We start from the raw sequence: 27,078 nt of genomic DNA, 5'->3' as shown, positions 1-27,078 counted from the left end.
ATCGAGAGGGAGGAGGTACTAGCGGTTTTAGCAGGCTTAAAAGTGGATAAATCCCCAGGCCCAGACGAGATGTATCCCAGGCTACTATGTGAGGCAAAGGAGGAGATTGCAGGGGCTCTGACACAAATTTTCAGAACCTCTCTGGCCACAGGGGATGTGCCAGAGGACTGGAGAACAGCTAACGTAGTACCATTATTCAAGAAGGGTAGTAGGGATAAACCAGGGAATTACAGGCCAGTGAGCCTAACATCAGTGGCAGGGAAATTATTGGAAAAAATTCTGAGGGACAGAATTGGTCTCCACTTGGAGAGGCAGGGATTAATTAGGGATAGCCAGTATGGCTTTGTCAAGGGAAGATCATGTCTGACCAATTTGATTGAATTTTTCGAGGGGGTGACTAGGTGTGTGGATGAGGGTAATGCAGTGGATGTGGTTTACATGGATTTCAGTAAGGCTTTTGATAAAGTACCGCATAGGAGACTGGTCAGGAAGGTAAGAGCCCATGGGATCCAGGGTGCCTTGGCACATTGGATCCAAAACTGGCTTAGTGGCAGAAGGCAGAGGGTGATGGTGGAAGGTTGTTTTTGTGACTGGAAGCCTGTGTCCAGTGGGGTTCCGCAGGGATCGGTGCTGGGTCCCTTGCTGTTTGTGGTCTACATTAATGATTTGGATGTGAATGTAAAAGGTATGATCAGTAAGTTCGCAGATGACACGAAAATTGGTGGGGTGGTAAATAGCGAGGCGGGAAGCCTCAGGCTACAGGACGATATAGATGGGTTGATCAGATGGGCGGAACAGTGGCAAATGGAATTTAACCCTGAAAAGTGTGAGGTGATGCATTTTGGACGGAATAACAAGGCAAGGGAATACACAATGAATGGTAAGACCCTAGGAAAGACAGAGGATCAGAGGGACCTTGGTGTGCATGTACATAGATCCCTGAAGGCAGCAGAACAGGTGGATAAGGTGGTTAAAAAGGCATATGGGATACTTGCCTTCATTAGCCGAGGAATAGAATATAAGAGCAGCGAGGTTATGATGGAGCTGTACAAAACGCTGGTAAGTCCACAGCTGGAGTACTGTGTGCAGTTCTGGGTGCCACACTATAGGAAGGATGTGATTGCTTTGGAGAGGGTGCAGAGGAGATTCACCAGGATGTTACCTGGGCTGGAGCGCTTCAGCTATGAAGAAAGACTGGACAGGCTGGGGTTGTTTTCCTTGGAGCAGAGAAGGCTGAGGGGGGACCTGATTGAGGTATACAAAATGATGAGGGGCATAGATAGGGTAGATAGAAAGGAACTTTCCCCCTTAGTAGATGGGTGAATAACAAGGGGGCATAGATTCAAGGTAAGGGGCAGAAGGTTTAGAGGGGATTTGAGGAAGAACTTTTTCACCCAAAGGATGGTTGGAATCTGGAACTCACTGCCTGAAAGGGTGGTAGAGGCAGGAACCCTCACAACATTCAAGAAGCATTTGGATGAGCACTTGAAATGCCATAGCATACAAGGCTACGGACCAAATGCTGGAAAATGGGATTAGATTAGACAGGGCTTGATGGCCGGCGCGGACGCGATGGGCCGAAGGGCCTCTTTCTGTGCTGTATAACTCTATGACTCTACGACTCTAATAAGACCATGGCTGATCATCGACCTCAACTCCATTTTCCCCGCCCAATCCCCATATCCCCTGATTCCCCTAGAGCCCAAAAATCTATCGATCCCAGCCTTGAATATACTCAAAGACTCTAGTGCAGAGAATTCCAAAGATTCACCACCCTCTGAGTGAAGAAATTCCTCCTCATCTCAGTCTTAAATGGCCGACCCCTTATCCTGAGACTGTGACCCCTAGTTCTAGACACTCCAGCCAGGGGTAACAACCTCTCAGTCTCTACCCTGTCAATCCCCCTCAGAATCCTCAAGTGTCCATTATTCATACGTGAGCCTTAACAGGCTGTTCAATCATGGGGGAATCGTAGAGTCCAATCCTGCATGTGCACTAACAGCAGGCCTCAGAAGCAGACAAAGCAGCCCGCTTGATTAGCACCCCATCCACCACCTTAAACATTCACTCCCTCCACCACCAGCGTACCGTGGCTGCAGTGTGTACCATCTACAAGATGCACTGCAGCAACTCATCAAGGCTTCTTCGACAACACCTCCCAAACCCACGACCTCTTCCACCTAGAAGGACAAGGGCAGCAGGCGCATGGGAACACCACCACCTCCAAGTCACAAATTTCTGACATGGAAGTATATCGCCATTCCTTCATCGTTGCTGGGTCAAAATCCTGGAACTCCCTCCCTAACAGCACTGTGGGAGTACCTTCATCACACGGACTGCAACGGTTCAAGAAGGAGACTCACCACCACCTTCTCAAGGGCAACTAGGGATGGGCAATAAATGCTGACCTTGCCAGCGATGCCCACACCCCATAAACAAATTTTTAAAAAGCTGGGACCCTGGGCGATTTCCCCCCCCCCCCCGAATGGCACTCTGGCTGAGATCAGCCAAGACTGGGGAATCGAACCTGGGATTTGCCCAATCCAACTGGCTCAGGTGCTGACTGGAAAAACTGGCGGTACCATAAGGCGGCAGCACCTTGTGCCATTTTAACCTCAACACTAGGTTTGCCAACCCGGAGTCTCAAGGAATTAAAGATTAATCTGCCGGCCGCTGCTGTGAGCAAACCTGGGATAAATCATAAGGGGCATTGTTTATTAGTAATAAAAATATCGGAAATGGGAAAAAAGCTGCTTGACTGACGGTCAAGAATCATCCAGTTGGATAGCCAGGTGGCTGCTCACCTTCCAATACCCGTGGCGAGACGATGGACGTGTCAGGCGACCAATGGCGGGGGTGTGGGGGGCAGGGCAGATGGAGGCAGGAGATCATGTGAGGATCCTCCAGGACTACGTCTCACCAGAGTTGGCGACCATACTCACCGTAGAGTAGCGTTAAAGGAGGTTTGGGCCGGTTTGGCTGCCTGCTGTATTAATGAAAAAATAGCGGTTGACCTGAGCTGACCTCAAGAAATAGAAACTCTTTGAGGATTTGAGTACAGGAGCAAGAATGTCTTACTACAGTTATACAGGGCCCTGGTGAAACCACACCTGGAGTACTGTGTGCAGCTTTGGCCCCCTTACCTAAGAAAGGATATACTTGCCATAGAGGGAGTGCAGCGAAGGTTCACCAGACTGATTCCTGGGATGGCAGGACTGTCGTACGAGGAGAGATTGGGTCGACTAGGCCTGTATTCACTAGAGTTTAGAAGAATGAGAGGGGATCTCATTGAAACGTATAAAATTCTGACAGGGCTAGACAGACTGGATGCAGGGAGGATGTTTCCCCTGGCTGTGGGGTCTAAAACGAGAGGTCACAGTCTCAGGTTACGGGGTAGAACATTTAGGACTGAGATGAGGAGAAATCTCTTCACTCAGAGGGTGGTGAACCTGTGGAATTCTCTACCACAGAAGGCTGTGGAGGCCAAGTCACTGAATATATTTAAGAAGGAGATAGATAGATTTCTAGACACAAAAGGTATCAAGGGGAATGGGGAGAGAGCGGGAATATGGTATTGAGATAGAGGATCAGCCATGAACATATTGAATGGTGGAGCAGGCTCAGAGGGCCAAATGGCCTACTCCTGCTCCTATTTTTCTATGTTTCTATGTTTCTAAATTTAGACGGGAGACTGTAAGGAATCAGACTGTCTGACTGGGAATGTTTACTTATATTGCTGCAAAGCCTCTTCAGTTCTGAGATGTGCTGACAAATGCCAGCGTATTGCTCGTTTCCTTGATATTTCCAATTGTTGAACTGCAGTAACACTGAAGTATTGTGCTACCAACCATACTTAGACTATTTCTTCTCTTGCAGTCTTTTTCATCTCTCTCGCATAAGCCGCTGTCGGTGGACCTCACGGTTGAGGAAGGTCAGAGGCTAAAGGCAATCTACGGATCCACTTCGGGTTTTCATGCCATTGATGTGGACTCGGGGACAGTTTACGACATCTACCTGCCAACTCACGTAAGGGTTTCCATCCCATTTAGTGGTCCGGGTCCAGGGAAAGGGATTGAATTTGAATTGTCATGACATTGACATGACAGGGCAATTCTGTCGGAGGCAAGAAATCTCTGCTCAAATGCTGAATCCACAGTGCAGGCCCCAGTTCCCAAGGTCAATCTGGGCCTTGTAGAGTTCTAAAGGAATTAGAAGCAGGATACACACTCAATTTAAATGTGTAATAAAAACAGAAAATGCTGGAGATACTCAGCAGGTCAGGCAGCATCTGTGACGAGAGAAACAGAGTTAACGTTTCAGGTCGATGACCTTTCGTCAGAACTCTCCAGCATTTTCTGTTTTTATTTCAGATTTCCAGCATCTGCAGTATTTTCTCCTTGCATTACAATTTAAATGTGTATTGTGCATACATGTTTATATATCTTTAAAGCCAAGATGCCAATTTATTCTTATGAATGTATGACCTCATAAAAGTCATTTTCGTGTAAATACGATGCATTCTAACTAGGAATACCTCAGTCTGGGAGCTATGTATTTTCTACATTATAGTTAGTTGTTCAGTACAATCAATTACTGAAGTTTTTTCTTTTAATTTTCTTCCTCTTCCCCCGGCTCTTGTTGTGGATCTGAGTTTCATCAAAATCAGTGAACTTGGTGCCTTGCCAAAGTGCCAGTACTTCATGTGTGAAATCAGAACAAGAGCACTAAAGGGCTATTTAACTATGGGGGACTTCATGTCCTCGTTCAATGCTCATAAGGGCACACTTTCCGACAGCATTTGGGAAATGGTGATCAGGAGTTAAAAGGGTCGCAGCATATGGTAGTGTAGTGTTTATGTTAATGGCTTAGCAATCCAGAGAACGCAAGCTCAAACCCTACCATGGTAGCTTGAGAATTTGAATCCAGTTTTAAAAAATCTTGAAATAAAAAGCTGGTATCAGTAAAAGTGACCATGAAGCTGCTGTTTTGTCATAAAAACTGGTTCACTAGTGTCCTTTAGGGAAGGAAACTTGCCGTTCTTAGCTGCTTTGACCTATATGTCAGCTGTGGCTCAGTTGGTAGCACCCTCGCCTCTGAGTCAGGAAGGTTGTGGGTTCATAGTCCCACTCCAGGGACTTGAGCACAAAAATCTAGGCTGACACTCCAAGGGAGCGCTGCACTGTCGGAGGTGCCGTCTTTTGGATGAGACGTTAAACCGAGGCCCCGTCTGTTCTCTCAGGTGGACGTGAAAGATCCCACGACACTATTTCGAAGAAGAGCAGGGGAGTTAGCCCCAGTGTCCTGACCAATATTTATCCCTCAATCAACATCACTAAAAAAACTAAATTATCTGGTCATTATCACATTGCTGTTTGTGGGAGCTTGCTGTGTGCAAATTGGCTGCTGCGTTTCCCACATTACAACAGTGACTACACTCCAAAAGCACTTCATTGGCTGTAAAGCACTTTGAGACGTGAAAGACGCGATAGAAATGCAAGTCTTTCTTCTTCTTTCTCACAACGCGGTCGACTCTCAACTGCCCTCTGAAGTCATGGTGTGGAGATGCCACTCGATTCACTCGATTAATCCCGGGGATGAGGGGATGGACATATGAGGAGAGGTTGAGTAGATTGGGACTCTACTCATTGGAGTTCAGAAGAATGAGAGGCGATCTTATTGAAACATATAAGATTATGAAGGGGTTGGATCGGGTGGATGCAGGGAGGATGTTCCAGATGATGGGTGAAACTAGAACTAGGGGGCATAGTCTTAGAATAAGGGGCTGCTCTTTCAAAACTGAGATGAGGAGGAACTACTTCACTCAGAGGGTGGTAGGTCCATGGAATATGCTGCCCCAAAAAGCTGTCGAAGCTACATCATTACATAAATTTAAAACAGAAATAGACAGTTTCCTAGTAGAAAAGGGAATTAAGGGTTACGGGGAGCGGGCAGGAATTTGGACATGAGTCTAGGTTCGGATAGGTCATGGCCCTGTGGGTAGCGGAGCGGGCCCAGGGGCCGTGTAGCCTGATCCTGCTCCTGTTTTCGTGTGTCTAATGCTGTTAGATTCAGGAGATAGTCCTGTCATAGTGGATTGGCGGTTAGGATCAGATCAGCCATGATCTTATTGAATGGCGGAGCAGGCTCGAGGGGCCAATTGGCCTACTCCTGCTCTTATTTCTTATGTTCTTATGTTCTTATGCCGGTGTTGGACTGAAGTGACCTCGCAAGCCACTCAGTTGTATCAGATCTCTCCTGGGCAATAAATGTTGGCCTTGCTGGTGACGCACACATCCCAAAAATGAATAAATTGAACAAAAAAACCTGGCTGGGTTTCTTCCTCTCCATTTGGAGTGACCCTAGCTCAACATTGGCTAGCTTAGTGAAAACCAGGGTCTGTGTGGCTCACTTCCACACTTTACCAGTGACCCTTCCAGTAAGCAGACAAGTATTTCTACTAAGTGCTGATGTGGTTAGAAATGACTATTGTGAGAATAGTGGACCAACGCTTACACATCCGCGTGGCTTTTCTCAGTCCACTACTGTAACGTAGGGGTTTATCTTAAACGGGTTAACACCTCATTGAAATAGCGGACAGAGGAACATCACACAAATGTGTTAAGCATTGGCCTATATTAGTGCCAACAGTAAATCTTTACTTAGAGTGTCTTCAGTGCTCAATAATGATCAATAGTAAATACTGAAGGCAAGTCACTGCTTATACCGCACTTCCTTGTAACAAATTCTCATACTCTGTTAATGTTTTGTAACGTACACAAAAAGATGCTGCACAGAACTTATTGCGGGTTTGTCCCTTTCTGTCACCGAACACGGTAGGGGGTGAGGATTTGGCTCACTCCCCCACCTCCCATGTAATTAAGTTTAAAGTCTTGTCTTAAATACATTGAAGCTCAACTCCCAACCAGCATGTGGTAACCAAGGCTGCGTTTTTTGTAATCTGCGCAATGTGCATCCCCCGCTCCCATATTATAATTATTTTCCCTCCCAAACCCCCCAGTTCTCCACAATACCATGCACCATTCATAGAAACATAGGAACAGGAGGAGGCCAGTCAGCCCCTCGAGCCTGTCCTGCCATTCAGTTCAATCATGGCTGATTTGTATCTTAACCCCAACTAGCCACCTTGGTTCCGTAACCCTTAATATCCTTATATAACAAAAATCTATCAATCTCAGTTTATAAATTTTCAATCGACCCCCAGCTTCAACAGCTTTGTTTTGGCGGGGAGAGTTCCAGATTTCTACTACCCCTGTTGTGAAGAAGTGCTTCCTGACATCACTCTGAATTAATTCCAAGTCAAGGTGTCCTACTCCCTGTACTCTTCCAGTACTACTCGCATACTGGACACTGGGAACTGCAGCTTGTGGTGACCCCCAGTCTGTGGGGAACCACCCACCTCTACTCAATAACGCTCTCGCAACCCAAGTGCCTGGCATGATTTTGCATCCAATATTTTTGGCCATCACTCAAACAGCAAAGTAACAATCTTTGCAAATGTTACATCTGCCAATCCATTTGAAGAGTCCACATCATTTTTGGCCAATAACTAACATCTATCCAGTACAAAAGTTAGAAAGTGCATTAAGCTGCCTTCAGTTGATTCATTTGTGTGACATTCCTTTGTCTGCTTTTTCAATGAGGAGTTAACCTATTTAAGATAAATGCAATGACCCCGCCGTTAAGTCTAGGAATAACTTACAGCTGCACTGTCGGAGGTGCGGTCTGACATGAATCAGTCATTCATGAAAGAAAGACTTATGAAATAATACTGAGCGGCCTGCGGGTGGCGCTGTCCAGGGAGAGTATAAATACTCGGGCACGGGCCCAGCTTGCGCAGGACATTCTTTAACAGGAACTAGTGAAGGACACAACTAGACCTCCATGTTGTAAAACAGTTGATTAAAGCTTTGTTTAACGCTTAGACCAAGTGCCTAGTAGTTTTCTTACGTCACGGTCTTTCGATGAGATGTTACCCCATCTGCCCTCTGGATGTAAAAGAAGATTAGCAGGGGGAGTTCTCCCCGGTGTCCTGGTCAATATTTATCCCTCAACCAATGTCATTAAACCAGATTATCCGGTCGTTATCACATTGCTGTTTGCGGGAGCTTGCTGTGCACAAATTGGCTGCCCCGTTTCCCACATTACACCAGTGACTCCACTTCAAAAGCAATTCATTGGCTGTAAAGTGCTTTGGGGTGTCCTGAGGCCATGAAAGGCGCTATATGAATGCAAGTTCTTTCTTTCTTACCCAACAACAACAATCTATCGATCTCAGTCTTGAAAGCTTCAATTGACCCTCAGCATCTACAGCCTTTTGGGGGGCGGGGAGAGAGAGTTCTACATTTCCAACTACCCTTTGTGTGACAAAGAGTGCCTCCTGATGTCCCTCCTGAATGGCCGAGCTCTAATTGTAAGATTATGTTCCACTTGCTGCATGCTATAGGAATCCTCCATAAGGGGATGATAAATGAGAGTTTGCCGTTGCTTCGGGTGAAAGTATTGATTAGGCCACGTGGAGCAAGAAAGGGAGAAATTTGCACTGATACCTCAGCACTTCCTGGGCTGTCCGTCCTGAACTGAAACGGTTAACTTTCCCCGAGTGTGTTCGGCACAGATTGTGCAGCACGAAAAGCCGAGGCGGAATGATTAGTTGATCTGCCCTCGTTATTTCCACCGTCCCGGCTTTGCGGGCTGCTTGTTTCACGAGGCTCTAAAAATAAAGCACCCCCTCGGTGCCTTTGATGCTACATAGCATGCTGCTGGCGTGGCCTGCTCCAGTGATAGGGTATCTTGTTTTGGGGGAATCACCTGACGGAGAGCAAGCCTTTATTAAGCTGGCTTCCTGTCAAGCGTTCCAGTCTTGTTTGAAATCTCAGCGATTGAAATTCAGGCACTCTCCTGCCTTCAACACGCTTGCCTCATGAGAATAACAAGGCAGCGGATGAAAATTGCCCTCCGACTGTGGATGCCTGTCCTGATGCTGAGGATAGTAGTCGCAGATAAATGGGCTTCCGTCGTCAGCTTAAACACGGACAGCCTGGCAAGTACAGCAAAAGAAATTAAGTCTTTCTGCGATTCAGTTTGCTGCAATTGATACTTTTAAAAAATCTAAGTAACAAATATAAGCCTCCGTTATTGTAACACTCTTGTGAATTCTGGTGTCTAAAATGTCGTGTACTCTCCTGTGTGACCAATGTGTTTAGCATTAGTGCATAAGCTATGGTTTAATTTTTCTGATTGAATAGTAATGTTTTCACGTGAACCTTCATTCAGATCCAGGGCTGCATTCATCCACACGCTATTATCATCCTTCCGAACACTAATGGAATGGAACTGTTGCTTTGCTACGAGGATGAAGGGGTCTACATAAATACCTATGGTCATATCACAAAGGAGACGGTGGTGCAGTGGGGGGAGATGCCCACCTCGATTGGTAGGTGTTCACTTTCCGGCCGCGTGACCGCTTCCGTGATGCCTTCTTTCTTAACGTGCATGCATCAGCCGTGGCTCAGTGGGTAGCACCCTCGCCTCTGAGTCAGGAAGGTTGTGGGTTCAAGTCCCCACTCCAGGGTTGAGCACATACTCCAGGCTGACACTCCAGTGCAGTGCTGAGGGAGTGCTGCACTGTCAGAGGTGCCGTCTTTCGGATGAGACGTTAAATCGAGGCCCCATCTGCTCTCGCGGGTGAACGTAAAAGATCCCATGGCACTATTTTGAAGAAGAGCAGGGGAGGTGTCCTGGCCAATATTCATCCCTCAACCAACATCATTAAAACAGATTACCTAGTCATTATCACATTGCTGTTTGTGGGGGCTTGCTGTGCACAAAAGGCAACCCTTCCTTTCCTACATTACAACAGTGACTGCCCTTCAAAAAGTACTTCATTAGCTGTAAAGTGCTTTGGGACGTCTGGTGGTTGTGAAAGGCGCTATAGAAATGCAAGTCTTTTTTCTTTTTATCTGTTCTATTTCTGTCACAAAAGTCACTCGCTGGTCTGTGCAAGGGGATTTCAACTGAATACAACTTATCACCTGTCCTTCTGTCTACCTAGATGTTACCTGTCCCCTTTCCTCAATATAAGTTATATATTTTTATTTAAACTCTCGCATGTCATTGAATAATTAGAAGTTTCATTTCAGTTTCTCACTCGCCGGTTTTTTTTTTCCTGAAGAAAAAATTCCAACATGACAAATAATTCACAAATTCAGTTGCTGTGCAATTTTTTTTTTATATCGAGCTGCTGCCCACCCTTCTAAAATGTTACCTTTACAATTTTAAATCGACAAAATACTGGAAATCCAAAACCAACACAGAAAATGCTGGAAACACTCAGCAGGTCAGGCGGCGTCTGCGGAGAGAGAGAGAGAAACCGAGGAACCTTTCTGGTGAGAGGTCACCGGCCTGAAACGTTGGCCCCAATATTTACGGGGCCACGCGTTCGGAGCTGGGGGGGCGGCGGCTGAGGAGTTATGGACGGGAAACCCGGAAGTACACCTTTCCCGGATGTCCTTCGGTTTTTTAACTACAGGACGTCTTTAAATTTAAAAAAAAGTTTCCGCGGGTTTCCTGCCCGAAGGCTGGCTGCCTGTCGAGCGGGAAAAAGCGGCGGCGCAAGGCTGGATAGAAGGAAGGCAGTGAGAGATCGGGGGCGGGGCGGGGCGGAGGGAGGTGGCGGCAATGGTGGGGGAGAGTCGCCGATGGTGGAGCTGCAAGCGGGGTAAGCTTGTTGAGCTGGCGGTGGTCACACTCCTGCTCCTCCCGACAAACAGAGGCAGTGTTGTAAAGGCCCTTGCCTTACGGACCCGGCCCCTTTCTCGACTCCTTTTACCTGCCGGGATTCCCAAAGTCCGGAAAACCCAGCCGACGTGAGTTTAAAAATACAAAACTTGTTAAAATGGAGGCACGCAGCCTACTTAAAAGCTGTTAATGATCGGCCAGCTCCTGAGAGCGGATTGGTCGCCCCCCCCCCCTCCCTCGCCTCTGTTAAAACCAGAAGTGGGCGGGTTCGAGGTGCGTTGGAGTTGGATTTGAAATTGTAAAAATGTTATCTTCTCGCCTGACCCAAGCCCACCCGTTCTCTCTCCTGACCCAAGCCCACCCGTTCTCTCTCCTGACCCAAGCCCACCCGTTCTTGGGGGTTAACATTACGCCCATTAACTCTGTTTTTCTCTGCAGAGGGTGCTGCCTGACCTGCTGAGTGTTTTCCACCATTTTCTGTTTTTATTCTTTTTACAAGAGAATTTGATTTATTTTACTGTTCTGCACTGTAATTAAAAGCTGCAAAGGAACGTGAGCCTAATGAGACAGGTTCTAGAATCTCGCTCCATAATTGCTCGCCTCCCCAGAGACCACTGTCCAACCTCACAATGTGTCGCTAAAGAATCATTCGTGCGCTCGCCCAAGCTATGGCCCTTTGTTCACCAGCTGCTTATCCCCACCTAACCAACTGTGATAACCTCAGGCAAAAGCAGGTGTCAGTTTGGGTAATAGATAGAAGGACTTGCATTTCTATAGCGCCTTTCACGACCTCAGGACGACCCAAAGCGCTCAACAGCCAATTAAGTACTTTTTGAAGTGGAGTCACTGTTGCACTGTAGGAAACGGGGCAGGCAATTTGTGCACAGCAAGCTCCCACAAACAGCAATGAGATAATGACCAGATAATCTGTCTGTTAATGATGTTGGTTGAGGGACAAATATTGGCCAGGGGAACTCTCCTGCTCTTCTTCGAATAGTGGCCGTGGGATAATTTACGTCCACCTGAGAGGGCAGACGGGGCCTCGGTTTAACGCATCATCCGAAAGACGGCACCTCCGACAGTGCAGCATTCCCTCCATACTGCTCCGGGAGTGCCCGAGTCTCTGAAGTGGGACTTGAGCCCACAGCACTCTGACTCCGATCAGGATTCCTGTTGTATCAAGGCCTAAAGACTTGAGAAAAGGGAGAGCAAGAGATCAAAGAGTATATTTAAATTTTTGACTGAAAGCAAAACCACCTCACAAAAATTATAGCCTTTGTTGCTTGCAGAGCCTGCAGATGGCTCATTAGTTTCCTTATGCGCCCGCTGGGTTTAATTGGCAACGGGCTCAGCTGTGAGTCCGCAGCAGGCTGAGAGCTCCATCTCCACTAGCACGAGCGAGGCCAACACTTCAGTGCGGTGCTGAGGGAGTGCTGCGTTGTCGGAGGTGCCGTCATTCAAATGAGATGGTCAACTGAGGCCCTGTTTGCTTGCTTAGCTAGACATAGATCCCGTGGGGGCGGTTCAGAAGAGAGCAGGGAACTGACCTCCTGTCCTGGCCAACATTCATCCCTCAACCCAAAGGCACATTAACTAGTCACTCATTTCATCTACTGTTCCTGAGACCTTGCTGTGCGCAGATTGGCTGCTGTGTTTGCCTACATTACAACAGTGACTGCACTTCAAAAGTAATTAATTGGCTGTGAAGTGCTTTGGGCCATCTGACAACAACAACTACTACTGGTATTTATATAGCACTTTTAACATAGTAAAACGTTCCAAGGCGCTTCGCAGGAGCGATTATCAAACAAATTTCACACCGAGCCCCATAAGGAGATATTAGGACAGGTTTAGTAAAAGAGGTAGGTTAATAAGGAGCGTCTTAAAGGTGGAGAGCGAGGTAGCGTGGCGGAGAGGTTTAGGGAGGGAATTCCAGAGCTTAGAGCCTCAGCAGCTGAAGGCACGGCCGCCGATGGTGGAGCTATCCTAAGGATAGAAAAGGTGCTGCATAAATGTAACTGCATCCTTTATTTTTCATCTCCTCGTCGCAACACCACACACAGCTGGCTGACTAACAGTTATATCATTATATTTCTCTTCAGCCTTCTTCTCATGCGTCCTAATAATGTTGTACCGCAATGTAAGAATCTCTCTGACTCCTGTTGTCTGTTTTTAGTACTGCTTGGAACCATACAGCACAGAAGGAGGCCATTTGGCCCATCGTGCCTGTGCCGGCTCTTTGAAAGAGGTCTCCAATTAGTCCCGCTGCCCCCGCTCTTTCCCCGTAGCCCTGCAAATTTTTCCTTTTCAAGTATTTATCCAATTCCCGTTTGAAAATTACTGTTGAATCTGCTTCGACCGCCCTTTCAGGCAGCGCGTTCCAGATCATAACAACTCGCTGGATAATTTGTTGTTGATTCGATTAGGCAATAACACGGTTGGCATGGCAACAAGTGATGTACCTCAAGGAAAGGCAGTCGTTGCAGGGTTTCTGGTTGAGGAACAGTATTGTGGTACTGATGCAGAAATAGCTCCGCGACTTACTGTTCCTTTAGTTTCTTTCCTTTTCATTCTTCTGTCAGCCTTCCCTTTACTAGTGGGAATTGTCAGTCCCACCGATTAAAAGAATTTATCACAGGAATCAAATTTTAGCTCTTTGTTGCTGGCAACTGTGATTGTTGAAAGTTCTAGCCATACCCTGTTCACCATTTATGGTTTTTTTTAAATTAATTCTCAGGATGTTGTTAAGGCCGACATTAATTGCCCATCTCCAGTTGCCCTGGCGGTTTGATACAACTGAGTGACTTGCCAGGCCAATTCTGAGGGCAGTTAAGAGGCAACTGTTGGGTGTGGGACTGGAGTCACACATAGGCCAGACCGGGTAAGGGTGGCGCGTTTCCTTCCCTAAAGGACATTATGTGCACTTGACGTGCCTCAATAACTCCAAGACTCGAAGTTAGCAGAATAAAACAAAGGCTTTTATTAGCAAAGCAAAGATGCCGGTGGCTGCACCTAGCTTCACCTGGCGTGCTGCTGTTCTACTGCAGGACAAGCCTGGACTTGTCTTAAGTAGGGCCAGGTATGGGCGGAGCCGACACACAAAGGGGGCGGTGCCCTATACACAATACAAGGTACAAACACCGGAGCAGGCAATACAATATATACAGTTAACTACAGAGTCTGATGAATGACATATTTCATCACAGCACTTTTGAATTTTTTTTTTAAGTAAGTTACTAAGCACGTTATTATCTAAATGGAGAGAAACTGCAAAGTGTTACAGTATAAAGGGATCTGGGGGTCCTGGTGCATGAAACACAGAAGGTTAGTATGCAGGTACAGCAGGTGATCAGGAAGGCCAATGGAATCTTGGCTTTTATTGCGAGGGGGATGGAGTATAAAAGCAGGGAAGTCTTGCTGCAGTTATACAGGGTACTGGTGAGGCCACACCTGGAATACTGCTTACAGTTTTGGTTTCCATATTTAAGAAAAGATATACTTGCTCTCGAGGCAGTTCAGAGAAGGTTCACTCGGTTGATTCCGGAGATGAGGGGGTTGACGTATGAGGAAAGGTTGAGTAGGTTGGGACTCTACTCATTGAAATTCAGAAGAATGAGAGGCGATCTTATCGAAACATATAAGATTGTGAGGGGGCTTGATCGGGTGGATGCGGGGAGGATGTTTCCACTGATGGGTGAGACTAGAACTAGGGGGCATAATCTTAGAATAAGGGGCTGCCCTTTCAAAACTGAGATGAGAATCCTCTTCACTCAGAGGGTAGTAAATCTATGGAATTTGCTACCTCAGAGTTGTGGAAGCTGCGACATTAAATACATTTAAAACAGAGATAGACAGTTTCCTAGCTGATAAGGGAATAAGGGGTTACGGGGAGAGGGCAGGGAAGTGGACGTGAGTCTAAGTTCGGATCAGCCATGATCCTATTGAATGGCGGAGCAGGCCCGAGGGGCCGTATGGCCTCCTCCTGCTCCTACTTTTTATCTTATGTTTTTCTGTTATGATTAACTTTGAGCTTCCCATAATAACATCCAACTCCAAGGCAACTCCCAAGTGTTTGGCATAACGTTCTCTCCCTGTTGTGAGTCAGGCCTGCTGTCGCCCCCCCACTCCAAATATTGAGTGCTTGTCGCTAGTGCTGCCTCAAACGCAGCGATTGGTTAGGATCTGGAATGCACTGCCTGAGAGGGTGGTGGAGGCAGACGCAATCACGGCTTTCAAAAGGGAGTTGGATAAGTACCTGAAGGAAAAAAAATTGCAGGGCTACGGGGAAAGGGCGGAGGGGAGTGGGACTAGCTGAAGTGCTCTTGCAGAGAGCCGGTACGGGCTCGACGGGCCGAGTGGCCTCCTTCTGTGCTGTAACCATTTTATGATTCTATGAAGACAAGTCCCAAATCTTGTCCCTGCTCCCTTTCCCAAGTCTGATGTGCCTTTAGTTGCTGCCTTCCTATTTTAAAAGTCCTGTTCTGCCTCCCAACCTATCATGCTGACTCCGGTTCCTATTCTGAGCAAAAAAAAGCCAGAGTCTTTCCTCAGAACCACTAAAATACATTGATGAAGTTCAAATCCCATAAGGTGAATCAGAAGCTAGAGAAACTTTGATATTTTAGAACATTTGGCTTTGAATCTCATGTCCCGGGGCTGTAGCTACTTGTTATTATTTTAAACCCCCTTTTCCCCCAATAACATAGAAACATAGAAGATAGGAGCAGGAGTAGGCCATTCAGCCCCTCGAGCCTGTTCCGCCATTTAATGAGATCATGGCTGATCATCCAAATTCAGTACCCTGTCCCTGCTTTCTCCCCAAATCCCTTGATCCCTTTAGCCTTAAGAAATATATTTAACTCCTTCTTGAATATATTTAATGAATTGGCCTCAACTGCCTTCTGTGGTAGAGAATTCCACAGGTTCACCACTCTCTGGGTGAAGAAATTCTTCCTCATCTCAGTCCTAAATGGCTCACCCCTTATCCTTAGACTGTGACCCCTGGTTCTGGACTCCCGGCCATCAGGAACATCCTTCCTGCATCTTAGTCTGTCTAGTCCTGTTAGAATTTTATAAGTTTCAATGAGATCCCCTCTCATTCTTCTAAACTCCAGCGAATATAAGCCCAATCGACCCAATCTCTCCTCATACGTCATTCCTGCCATCCCAGGTATCTGTCTGGTGAATCTTCATTGCACTCCCTCCATGGCAAGAACATCCTTCCTCAGATAAGGCAACCAAAACTGCACACAATACTCAAGGTGTGGTCTCACCCAAGGCCCTGTACAACTGCAGCAAGACATCCTTGCTCCTGTACTCGAATCCTCTCGCTATGAAGGCCAACATACCATTTGCCTTCTTAACCGCCTACTGCACCCGCATGCTTACCTTCAGCGACTGGTGCACAAGGACACTCAGGTCTCGTTGCACTTCCCCTTCTCCCAATCTATTGCCATTCAGATAATAATCTGCCTTCCTGTTTTTGCCACCAAAGTGGATAACCTCGCATTTATCCACATTATACTGCATCTGCCATGCATCTGCCCAATCACCCAACCTGTCCAAATCATACTGGAGTTTCTCGGCATCCTGCTCACAGCACACACGCCCACCCAGCTTTGTGTCGTCTGCAAACTTGCAAGCAGAGGAACTGTCCGAGTGAGTGAAGTTTGAGCAAATTCAAATTCCTTACTTGTTAGTAAGGGATTTTTTTTTAATAAAAGTTTTTTCCTAAACTAAGGATTTTGTTTTTCGGAAACTAAGGATTCTGTTTTGTGGACAGTTTTAATGGTGGAAGCAGTTGGTATTGATTAATTCAAATATAAATTAGATAGATTTCTTTCAGAAAATAACATTTTGGGATACAGTATACGAGTAATTTGAGACAAATGTGGTGAGTGTAACATGCTTAGGAGGAACAGGTGATTTTGAACCTATGGTTCCAAAAGCTCTCCACCACTGGGGGTTTTCGTCGCCTTCTGTCTGGCTCTGTTGTAGACTCATTGATGGAGATTGATCGCTGTGATTAGTCAACAACTCCATTATCGTTGTATCATGTGACTACCAGGATGGTAGAAGGCGAACTAGATGGACCGTGGACTTTTTTTCATCTAGTACTGTAATTCCTATGTTTACTATTAAATCTTTTCTGTATTACATTATCAGCAAGAAAAGGATTGGGGGAAAAATTCCTGCATTATGGGATGCCAAAGCCTGAGGCCTGGTCAGCATTTGTCAGCCTATTGCCTGTGGTTCTTGGAGCAAGTGCACCTACCCAGTACTAGGCTCAAAACGACCCTGACTTTCACTTAGGTTAGAGGTCATCGTCACAATGCAGCTCATGTGCCCAAGCGATGCTCCGGATGGTCAGTGTCTAGTTTTCAGCAGGGAGCGCTGCACTGTCTCGGAGCTGCCGTCTTTCAGATGAGACGTTAAGCCGAGAGCCCCGTCTGCCCTCTCGGGTGGACGTAAAAGATCCCGCGGCACTATTTCGAAGAAGAGCAGGGGCGTTCTCCCCGCTGTCCTGGCCAATATTGATCCCTCAGGCAACATTACTAAAACACAGATCACCTGGTCATTATCACATTGCTGTTTGTGGGAGCTTGCTGTGCGACAACTGGCTGCCGTGTTTCCCACATTACAACAGTGACTACAGTTCAACAAGTACTTCATTGGTGTAAAGCACTTTGGGACATCCTCAGGTTGTGAAAGGTGCTATAGAAATGCAAGTATACAGGGACAGATATAATGGCAAGTCTGCCCCTTTACTGTGTGCTGCCCAGGTCAGGCAGTAGAGGAGGGAATGTATGACCACTGTTCCTGTGCTGGCATGATCTAGGTCACAGAGTCTGGCAGAAAAGGTCAGCCATGATCTCATTGAATGCCGGAACAGGCTCGAGGGGCCGAATGGCCCACTCCTGTTCCTGTGTTCCTAAGGGAAAGCTGAATCCTGGGGATTTGCTGGTTGTTTTTATTGTTAAAAGTTGTTATTACATTGTTAGCAGTAGAATCGAGAAGCTGGGGTTCTCCTTGGAGCAGAAAGGGTTAAGGGGAGATTTAATAGAGATGTTCAAACTTATGAAGGGTTTTGATAGAATAGAGAGGGAGAAACTGCTTCCACTGGCAGGAGAGTCGGTCACCAGCGGACACAGATTTAAGATCGCAGTGAAGTGGGGTGGGGGGCCAGAGATCGCAGGGGGGCAGAGATCACGGGGGCAGAGATCGCAGGGGGGCAGAAATCGCAGCGGGTGGGGGGCAGAGATCGCGGGGGGGCAGAGATCGCGGGGGGGCAGAGATCGCGGGGGGGCAGAGATCGCGGGGGGGCAGAGATCGCAGGGGGGCAGAGATCGCAGGGGGGCAGAGATCGTGGGGGGCAGAGATCGCAGCGGGTGGGGGGCAGAGATCGCAGGGGGGCAGAGATCGCAGGGGGGCAGAGATCGCAGGGGGGCAGAGATCGCAGGGGGCAGAGATCACTGGGTGGGGGGGCAGAGATCGCAGGGGGTGGGGGGCAGAGTTCGTGGGGGGGCAGAGATCGCGGGGGGGCAGAGATCACGGGGTGGGGGGCAGAGATCGCAGGGGGTGGGGGCAGAGATCGCAGGGGGTGGGGGGCAGAGTTCGTGGGGGGGCAGAGTTCGTGGGGGGGCAGAGATCGCGGGGTCGGGATTTCCATTTTTAACTATTTAAACCCCACCCCACCACCCCCCCCCCCCCCACCCTGACACTGTCTTGCCCATCCGTGGCGGGGGGGGTGGGGGAGGGGTGTAGGGGGAGGAGGATTAAAATTACCCCCATGGTCTTTGCTTCAACAACCGTTTGTGGCAAATAATTTCACATTCTAATCACCCTCTCAGTCAGGAATATTTTTCTAACCTCCCCTGTAATTCGTTTTACGATCATTTTAAACTTGCGTTATCTTGTATACGTCTCACCAAACAGTGGAAACAATCTAATGCTTACCTCATGCCAAACCGATATAATCTTGAAGGCCTCCATAGATCACCACTTAACCTTCTCAGCACTCATTTTTTGTTTTTTAAAAAGCCCTAACCTCTCAAGTCTCTCTCCATAGTTGCAGCCCCTCATCCCTGGTAAATGAATCCCTGCTGCATCCTCACACTCCTTTTGTCTCCTTCCTACAGTGGGTGTCCGATCAGTAGCAAGTGGAAGTGTGGAGTCCAGGGATTAAGGCCCTGACAGCTCTATTTTTGATGGCCAACTCCTAAGCCAGCATTTTAAAATTACGTTAAATAAATTTAAAATTCCAGCCAATATGGGCCAAGCAAAGGAAATATGCTTTCTTCTTGTTCAAGCAAATAAACTCGAGCTCAATCTTCCAGATGGATGCAGGCTGACATGTATCATTTGCACCTTTTTCGTTATTCACTAATTCTACTCCATTATCACAATGTTTGGAGCTTTTTTAAGGATCAGAATGTCAGTCATAGTTCCTGTGGTTTTTTTTCGCTTTTATTGGTCCTGTCTGATGCTGTGAAAGAAAGCTGCTGGACTGTGTTTTGGACAGACACGGGGGGATTGACAGATCTGGGACACAATAGCTAAAAATACCAATTCATAATAGTCTTGTGCCGTTAAGTCTTCTTGACCTACTCATTAGTCAGTGATATGAATGGACAAAATGTGAGCCACAGGGAAATTAAAATATGTGGTACAGCCATGAATCATTCACTGTGCTACATTCCACTGCACTTTGGTCCATTGGAGCATCATTCCTGCCGCATATATAGAGCAGTTTGTTTTATATTGTACCTTATTATGGGCACGCTCCATTCAACGTTATAGTGTGATGGCCTGCAAACTACTAAATGTAGGCAATTCTGGTCATTTCTTTTTCTCATACTGATGTATCGTTGCTAAATCTTTGACTTGCATCCAAAAAATTCTCTTTTGTGTGAAGAAATGTAGGAGCCTCCACTTGTGGCAACATGGTGGCATAGTGGTTAGCACTGTTGCCTCACAGCGCCAGGGACCCGGGTTCAAATCCGGCCTCGGGTGACTGTGTGGAGTTTGCACATTCTCCCCGTGTTTGCGTGGGTTTTCTCCGGGTGCTCCGGTTTCCTCCCACAGTCCAAAGATGTGCGGGTTAGCTTGATTGGCCATGATAAAAAATTGGCCCTTAGTGTTAGGGGGGATTAAATACGTGGGGTTACAGGGTTACGGGGATAGGGCTTGGGTGGGATGGCTGTCGGTGTAGGGCCTGGGTGCTAGGGTTTGGATGATCAGCCATGATCTCGTTGAATGGCAGAGCAGGCTCGAAGGGCCGAATGGCCTACTCCTGCTCCTATCTTCTATGTTTCTATGTGTCCAGTGGGAACTGTTACCTACAGTTCTGGCCATCACCAATTGGCACCATATTAGACAAGTCACACACTTATATTGGAGTTATACTGCATGTGGTGCAATCGCAAACTGTTGTGAGGAGGAGGCTCACAGCTCAGGGATTTAATGGACTCGTTTATCCCCTGGGCTGAGGCAGAACTGTTGCATTGATGTTCTCCCAAAGCCACTTTGTACGGACATGAGAATGGCAGTGTGACTGCTCCCTTAAAGGTGTTTCACACTTGATGTGAAATAGTTTGCCTTTTGCCCGGATGAAGAACGCTAACCATCTCGTTAAACAAATTTATCTGAAAATATGAGTTGCTGCCCCAAGTGAGGAGCAAGATTGAGCAGGTTCTATATCGGTACAAAATCTCCACTAGGATGAGTTGAGGTGATGAATAAGACATTAAAAACAGAAAAAGCTGGAAATACTCAGCAGGCCAGGCAGCATCAGTGGAGAGAGAAACAGAGTTAACATTTCGGGCCGTTTCAGAACAGTTCTGACGTAAGGTCATCGACCTGAAACGTTAGAACGGGCCAGAAATTCGGGTCGGGGGCTTCCCGCGGGCACAAGCCCCCGACCTGCACTTACCTAGCGCGCCTGCCGTTGTGCTGTGGGGCCGCGTGGGATTCCGATCCTGGGCCTCCTCCAGCTGCCGGCGTGCAGTGCTTGCGTATCCCAGGGGCGCAGGTAGTTCGCAGCGTCCCCTGGGATCACGTGGGCCATGGCGAGCCAATTGGAGCAGGGAATCTCCATTCATAGATTTGACAGGAAGACCTGTCAAATCTATGAATAGAGATCAGCCCCAAAACCTAAGTAAAACTTCAAATAAATTTTATAAAAAACATCACATTTTTAAAATAACTATAAATTACATAAATTAACTATTTTAAACAAAAATTTAAATTTTTGAAAAAATTAATTAAAGTTTTTAACGGGACTAAAAATAAACTTACGTTTCTTTAAAGTATTTTAAAATGATAAACCTGTGGAAAAAATGTTTTAATTTTATTTAATTAACCTCTTACCTTGTTAAAAGCAGGCCTTGCGACTGCTTTTTTCATGCGCAGCTGCTAGGGACTTACCCGCACGGAGAAACCTGTAAAAAAAAATCGGAAGTTCCAGGCGTACGCGCTGCCTCTCTGGCGCACGCGTTTGACCTGTGAACCCCTTCCTTCAAGGGAACGGAAGTTCCGGTTTCCAGCGCATGCGCAGTGCGTGCACGAAACCGGCACTTTCGTTGGGCCCTACGCGTGAGTACACAGCGCCTACTCACCCGTGGGGACCCGAATTTCTGGCCCGTTAACTCTTTCCGTAGCTCAGGTGGGTTACAGAGAGATCGTGTGCGGCAAAATTTGTGATTCAGTCAGTCAACTTTTATTCTTGACGAGAGCCAATTTTCTGTTTAGCTTTGGAAGAAAAACAGAAATGATTGCATCCACAGTTTCCAGATATACCTGGCCAACCGTCAAGGAACCTTGCTACAGACCGCACTCTGAAAATCAAACCTCGCATTCATTTCAGAATGGTCATGTGTTTTCAGGCTCCTCCTGTTTTAAATTAAAATGATAAAATGCTTTCAGACCAATGGAAAGTAAGCCACTGTTAAACTATTGCAACAACAATAACTTGCATTTATCTAGTGCCTTTAGCATACTAAAACCCGAGGGTTTTGACAGGAGCGTTATCAGACAAAATTTGACACTGAGCCACATAAGGAGATATTCGGACAGCTGTCTCTCTCTCTCACTCACTCTCACTCACTCACTCTCACACACACTCACACACTCACACACTCACTCACTCACTCACTCTCTCACACACTCCCAGTCTCTCTCTCTCTCTCTCACTCTCTCTCTCTCACACACACAGTCTCTCTCTCTCTCTCTCTCTCTCTCTCTCACTCCCAGTCTCTCTCTCTCTCTCTCTCTCTCTCTCTCTCTCTCGCTCACATTCCCAGTCTCTCTCTCTCTCTCACACTCCCAGTCTCTCTCTCTCTCTCTCTCACACTCCCAGTCTCTCTCTCTCTCACACTCCCAGTCTCTCTCTCTCTCTCACTCCCAGTCTCTCTCTCTCTCTCTCACTCCCAGTCTCTCTCTCTCTCTCTCACTCCCAGTCTCTCTCTCTCTCTCTCTCTCTCTCTCTCTCTCTCACTCCCAGTCTCTCTCTCACTCCCAGTCTCTCTCTCTCTCTCTCTCACACTCCCAATCTCTCTCTCTCTCACACTCCTGGGTTTTAAGGAGCGTCTTAAAGGAGGAGAGAGAGGTAGAGAGGCGGAGAGGTTTAAGGCCGGGAATTCCAGAGCTTAGGGCCTAGTAGCTGAAGGTACAGCTGCCAATGGTGGAGCGATTAAAATTGGAGATGCGCAAGAGGCCAGAATTGGAGGAGGGTAGTGAACTCGGAGGGTTGTAGGGCTGGAGGACGTTAGAGGTAGGGATTTGTGCAGCAATGCTCCCTGTGGTCAAATAGTGTGCTGAGACTCACTGTCCAGGCCCACGCATTGCGTAAGGTACTGAGAGCGACTGGCTCCTCTGGTATGTCACTCCCTCCTCCCATTCCCACCACCCCCCCCCCCACCCACACACACTATGAATGAGACAAGTGAAGGAAAGTGGAGGGAAATTGATTCTTTTACAAATGGAGGAGAGAAAATGCTGAGGTTGTCCGCACAACTCCAAAGGATTGAATCTTTTACTTATTTTTTTGTAGCGTACATCCAATCAAATCAAATAATGGGTTGGGGAGAGAAGGCAATCGAACTGCGTTCTGTGGAGAGTGGACGTCTTGATGGAGTATTTATGCACAAGAAAGCACAGAAACTGAAATTCCTGTGTGAAAGGAATGACAAGGTGAGGAATGAGAAACAAGTGTTTTGGTTTAATGTATAAACGTTTGTCATACCGGTCGATAAACCCTCAGAGCCAGAGATTTTTGGAGTTCATTAGTTTGATCATCGGTACTTCATTCGTGGTCGTTGGCACTTCCTGAGCACTTTACTGGAGTGTCACTAAGTTCTCAGCAGGGGCTCAACCGTAACCTTAACTTCTTTCCCCTTTCCTAAGCCTGGATCAAGTAATTCCTTCTGTCATCTATCAAATGTCGCCTTGGCTTAGTGGCCTTTGATTCAGAAAATTGTGGGTTCAAGTCCCATTTCAGGGACTCGGGAACATATTCTAAACAGTGCCGCACCGAAGGAGTGTTGCACTGTCAGAGGTGATGCTATTCGGATGAGATGTTAAGCTGGAGCCCCATCTGCCTGTTCAGGTGGACATAAAAGATCCCATGGTGCTATTCACAGAAGAGCAGAGGAGTTCTTCTGGTGCCTTGGCCAACATTCATTACTCAACCAACCCCTCCAAAACGGATTAACTGGCCACTTGTCTTACTGATGTTGTGGAGCTTTGCTGTTGCGTTTACCTACACAACACAAGAATGGTACCAGGGATTAGGGACTTCAGTTATGTGGAGAGATTAGTGAAACTAGGATTGTTCTCCTTATAGCAAAAAGCATTAAAGGGAGATTTAATAGAGGTGCTCAAAATTATGAGGGGTTTTGACAGAGTAAATAAGAGGAAACTGTTTACACTGGTGAGAGGGTCGGTAACCAGAGGACACAGATTTAAGATAATTGGCAAAAGAACCAGGGAGAAGCCAAGAAGAATTTTTTTTACGCAGTGATTTATGTTATGATTTGGAATACGCTGCCTGAAAGGGAAGCAGATTCAATAATGGGCAAGAAATTAGGTTCGGGGGCTTGCTGCGCGTGCAAGCCCCCGATGTGCACTCACCCGGCGCGCCGACATCTGAAGCCTGGGCCTGCTTGGAATTCCTGTCAGTGGCCCGGTTCAGATGTCGGCGCGATGTGCTTGCCTGATCCAGCGGCGTAGTTAGTGCGATGTGCCGGCTGGGATCAGGTGAGCACTGTGCAGCCAATCAGGGGAGGGGAAACTTCATTCATGAGTTTGATAGTAAGAACTGTCAAACTCATGAAAAGTACGGGCGCCCAAAAGAATAGTTTAACTTTAAATAAAATTTTAAAAAACATCCCAATAATTAAATAAACTATAAATAACTTTAAAAAACTATTTTAAACAATTAATCAAATTTTTGAAAAAAATATTTTTTTAAGAAATCGGGTCTAAAAATAAACTTACCTTACTGTAAAGTCCTTAAAAACAATAAAGCTGTGGAAAAAATGTTATAATTTTAAATAATAGACCACTTACCTTCAAGAATCAAGTCCTTACGCCTCCTTTTTATATGTCTAAAAAGTTCAGGCCCTTACACACGGGCAAACCTGTCAAAAAGAAGGAAGTTCAACGCGTGCGCACAGAGTCCTGCGCGCACGTGTTGGACCTCTGAATCCCTTGGAGGAAATGCCGGTTTCCCACGCATGCACTGTGCATGCTGAAATCCGGCACTTCCAACGGGCCCACGCGTGAGTACCCCGTCCGTACTCACGCGTTGGGACCGGAATTACTGGCCCAAGAACTTTCAAAAGGGAATTGGATATACACTTGAAAAGGAAAGGATTTATAAGTTTTGACAGGAAGGGCTGCCGAAGTTTATAAATATTACGGGCCCTAAAACATCACCAAATCTTCAAATAATTTTTTTTTAAATCACATTTTTTAAAATGAACTATATCTATATACAATAAGAAATGTGCAGCAACTGTACTTTAACAGGTGGTTGTGGGATTTGACAATTCGATTAACAACGTCCCGATGATTTAGTGATATCACAAAATGGAGTACGGAGGAGTAGCAAGTTGAGTTGCTGCAGAGTATGGCGACCTCGTGCCAATTTATGCACTGGTGCACTAATCCTAATTATGCCTGATCTCTATTAAAAGTAGCTTGGCTGCTTTAGTGGCTCTGATCAATAACACGCTCCCTTTCCACTTCTCTTTTAGGTGTTCTTTGCCTCGGCCCAGGCTGGTGGAAGCAGTCAGATTTATTTTATGACACTTGGTCAGAACTCTCTCTTGAACTGGTAGCCTCCGGGAATCTTGAAGACAGTCTCCGGATGTTGGTTTGCAGTGAAGGGACCATCTCCATATACTCACACCCCCTTGGCATAAACGGCTCTTGACTAATCGTGGCACCGTAAGACAAGAGCTGACCTCCCGTCTACAGCTGATGGCACAGCTGGGCACACCAATGACTCAAACTGGTTTCCGTAATTCTACTGATTTATATATATATATAAAAGTTAGGGTTGTTGTGGCATATAGACAATGTATTACTGTCCTGTTAAGCAAAAAAGTAGCTCAGTGTGCTGGCAGTTTGCACATACACATGTGAACAAGGTTTTTTGCACAATCACATCTTTACAGTTTACTTGTTCTATAAGTGATAACTTTAAGCATTTTACCCCAGTATTTTGTATATGCGGTATTTTAAATGGGTTTTATGTCAGTACAGTAGTATTGTTATTAAGGCAATGATGTACTGTATTTTGTGTGAAAATAGTTCTCCAGCAGCGTCCCTTTTCAAAGTGGCTTTCTGACCCTTCTGACACAGAGCGCTGCAATCGGCTGGCTTCGGGTGACTTTTAAGCAGGTCGGTCAGTCACTCCCAGGCTACTCGCGTGTGGCGCTCACTAGAATTCAGGTGAGGTAGACTTTCAACATGTGGCCTGGGTGTAACACTGGTCTTGGGAACATTAGAAACAGGAGTAGGTCATTCAGTCCCTCGTGCCTCTTGCACCATTCAACCATGGTGTGGAGATGCCGGAGTTGGACTGGGGTGGACAAATGTAAGAAGTCACACAACACACCAGGTTATAGTCCAACAGCTTTATTTGAAATCACAAGCTTTCGGAGCGCTGCTCCTTCATCGCCTGACGAAGGAGCAGCGCTCCGAAAGCTTGTGATTTCAAATAAAGCTGTTGGACTATAACCTGGTGTTGTGTGACTTCTTACATTTGACCTTTCAACCAGATCATGGCTGATCTGCACCTCAGCTCCATTTTCCCGCCTTTGCTCTGTATCAGGAACGGTGGCATAGCAGTTATGTTACTAGACTAGTAATCCAGAGGCCTGGACTAATAATCTAGAGATATGAGTTCAAATCCCACCACGGCAGCTGGGGAATTTAAATTCAGTAATTAAATAAATCTGGATTGCAAAGCTATTATCAGTAATGGTGACTATGAAACTACTGGATTGTTGTAAAAACTCATCTAGTTTGCTAATACCCTTTAGGGAAGGAAATCTGCTGTCCTTACCCAGTCTGGCCTAAATGTGACTGCAGACCCCAGCAATGTGGTTGACCCTTAACTGCCCCTGAAATGGCTGAGGGAGTCACTCAGTTGTACCATAACTGCTACAAAGAAGTATACAGTGGTTCACCACCACCTTCTCGAGGACAATTAGGGACAGGCATTAAATGCTGGCCTTGCCAGCGATGCCCACATCCATGAACGAATAAAAAAAAATATGCCTTGACATCCATACCTGACAAAAATCTATCAGTCTCAGTCTTGAAAGCTTCAATTGTCCCCCAGCATTTTGGGGCAGAGTTTTCCAAATTTCTACCAACATTTGTGTGGAAAAAGTGCTTCCTGAGTGGCCTGGCTCTAATTTTCAGATTTATCCCCTTATTCTTGATTTTCCCACACCAGAGGAAATAGTTTCTCCGTATCTACCCTATCGAATCCTTTTAAGATTTGAAACACCTCGACCTGGCATTGCAGATCAACCAGTGTCAATTAAAATTGGGCGGTCTCAACTGCGGGTAATTGAACCCCAACACCTGCTTTACATCTGGGCGAGAGGTTGAAAATCTGCCCCAGTGTTCTTGAAAAAGGTTTCAGTATTTCAGCAACATCTACAGTTTCCCTCTTATTTTCTCATGTCCAAATTTAAATTGGATTTCTGTGCAACATCTCCCACGTAAGGGATTGCAAAAAGTGTGGATGATTAAAGCTTGGATGTGGGGCTGGTGAAGTCTTTTGAAGTGTGCAGGAGAACTCAC

At 46.5% G+C, this 27,078-nt stretch overlaps 1 protein-coding gene across 1 annotated transcript in view; it reads left to right on the top strand.

The window, feature by feature from the left end:
- The window catches only part of LOC147125344 (mitogen-activated protein kinase kinase kinase kinase 4), a 407,092-nt gene extending 381,205 nt beyond the window's left edge, over window positions 1–25,887 (top strand). The window contains exons 28-31 of the mRNA XM_086001780.1: window positions 3,877–4,026; window positions 9,295–9,454; window positions 22,808–22,947; window positions 25,014–25,887. Coding sequence (XP_085857906.1) covers window positions 3,877–4,026; window positions 9,295–9,454; window positions 22,808–22,947; window positions 25,014–25,097 — 534 coding nt within the window. The 3' untranslated portion in view covers window positions 25,098–25,887. The remainder of the gene's footprint in view (window positions 1–3,876; window positions 4,027–9,294; window positions 9,455–22,807; window positions 22,948–25,013) is intronic.
- Window positions 25,888–27,078: the final 1,191 nt, after the last annotated feature.

The sequence above is a fragment of the Somniosus microcephalus genome, chromosome 1 (genome assembly GCF_052327205.1).
Source record: "Somniosus microcephalus isolate GS21.2 chromosome 1, FLI_Smic_1.0, whole genome shotgun sequence".
Taxonomy (NCBI): domain Eukaryota; kingdom Metazoa; phylum Chordata; class Chondrichthyes; order Squaliformes; family Somniosidae; genus Somniosus; species Somniosus microcephalus.
This window is presented reverse-complemented; position numbering and strand designations above follow the sequence as displayed.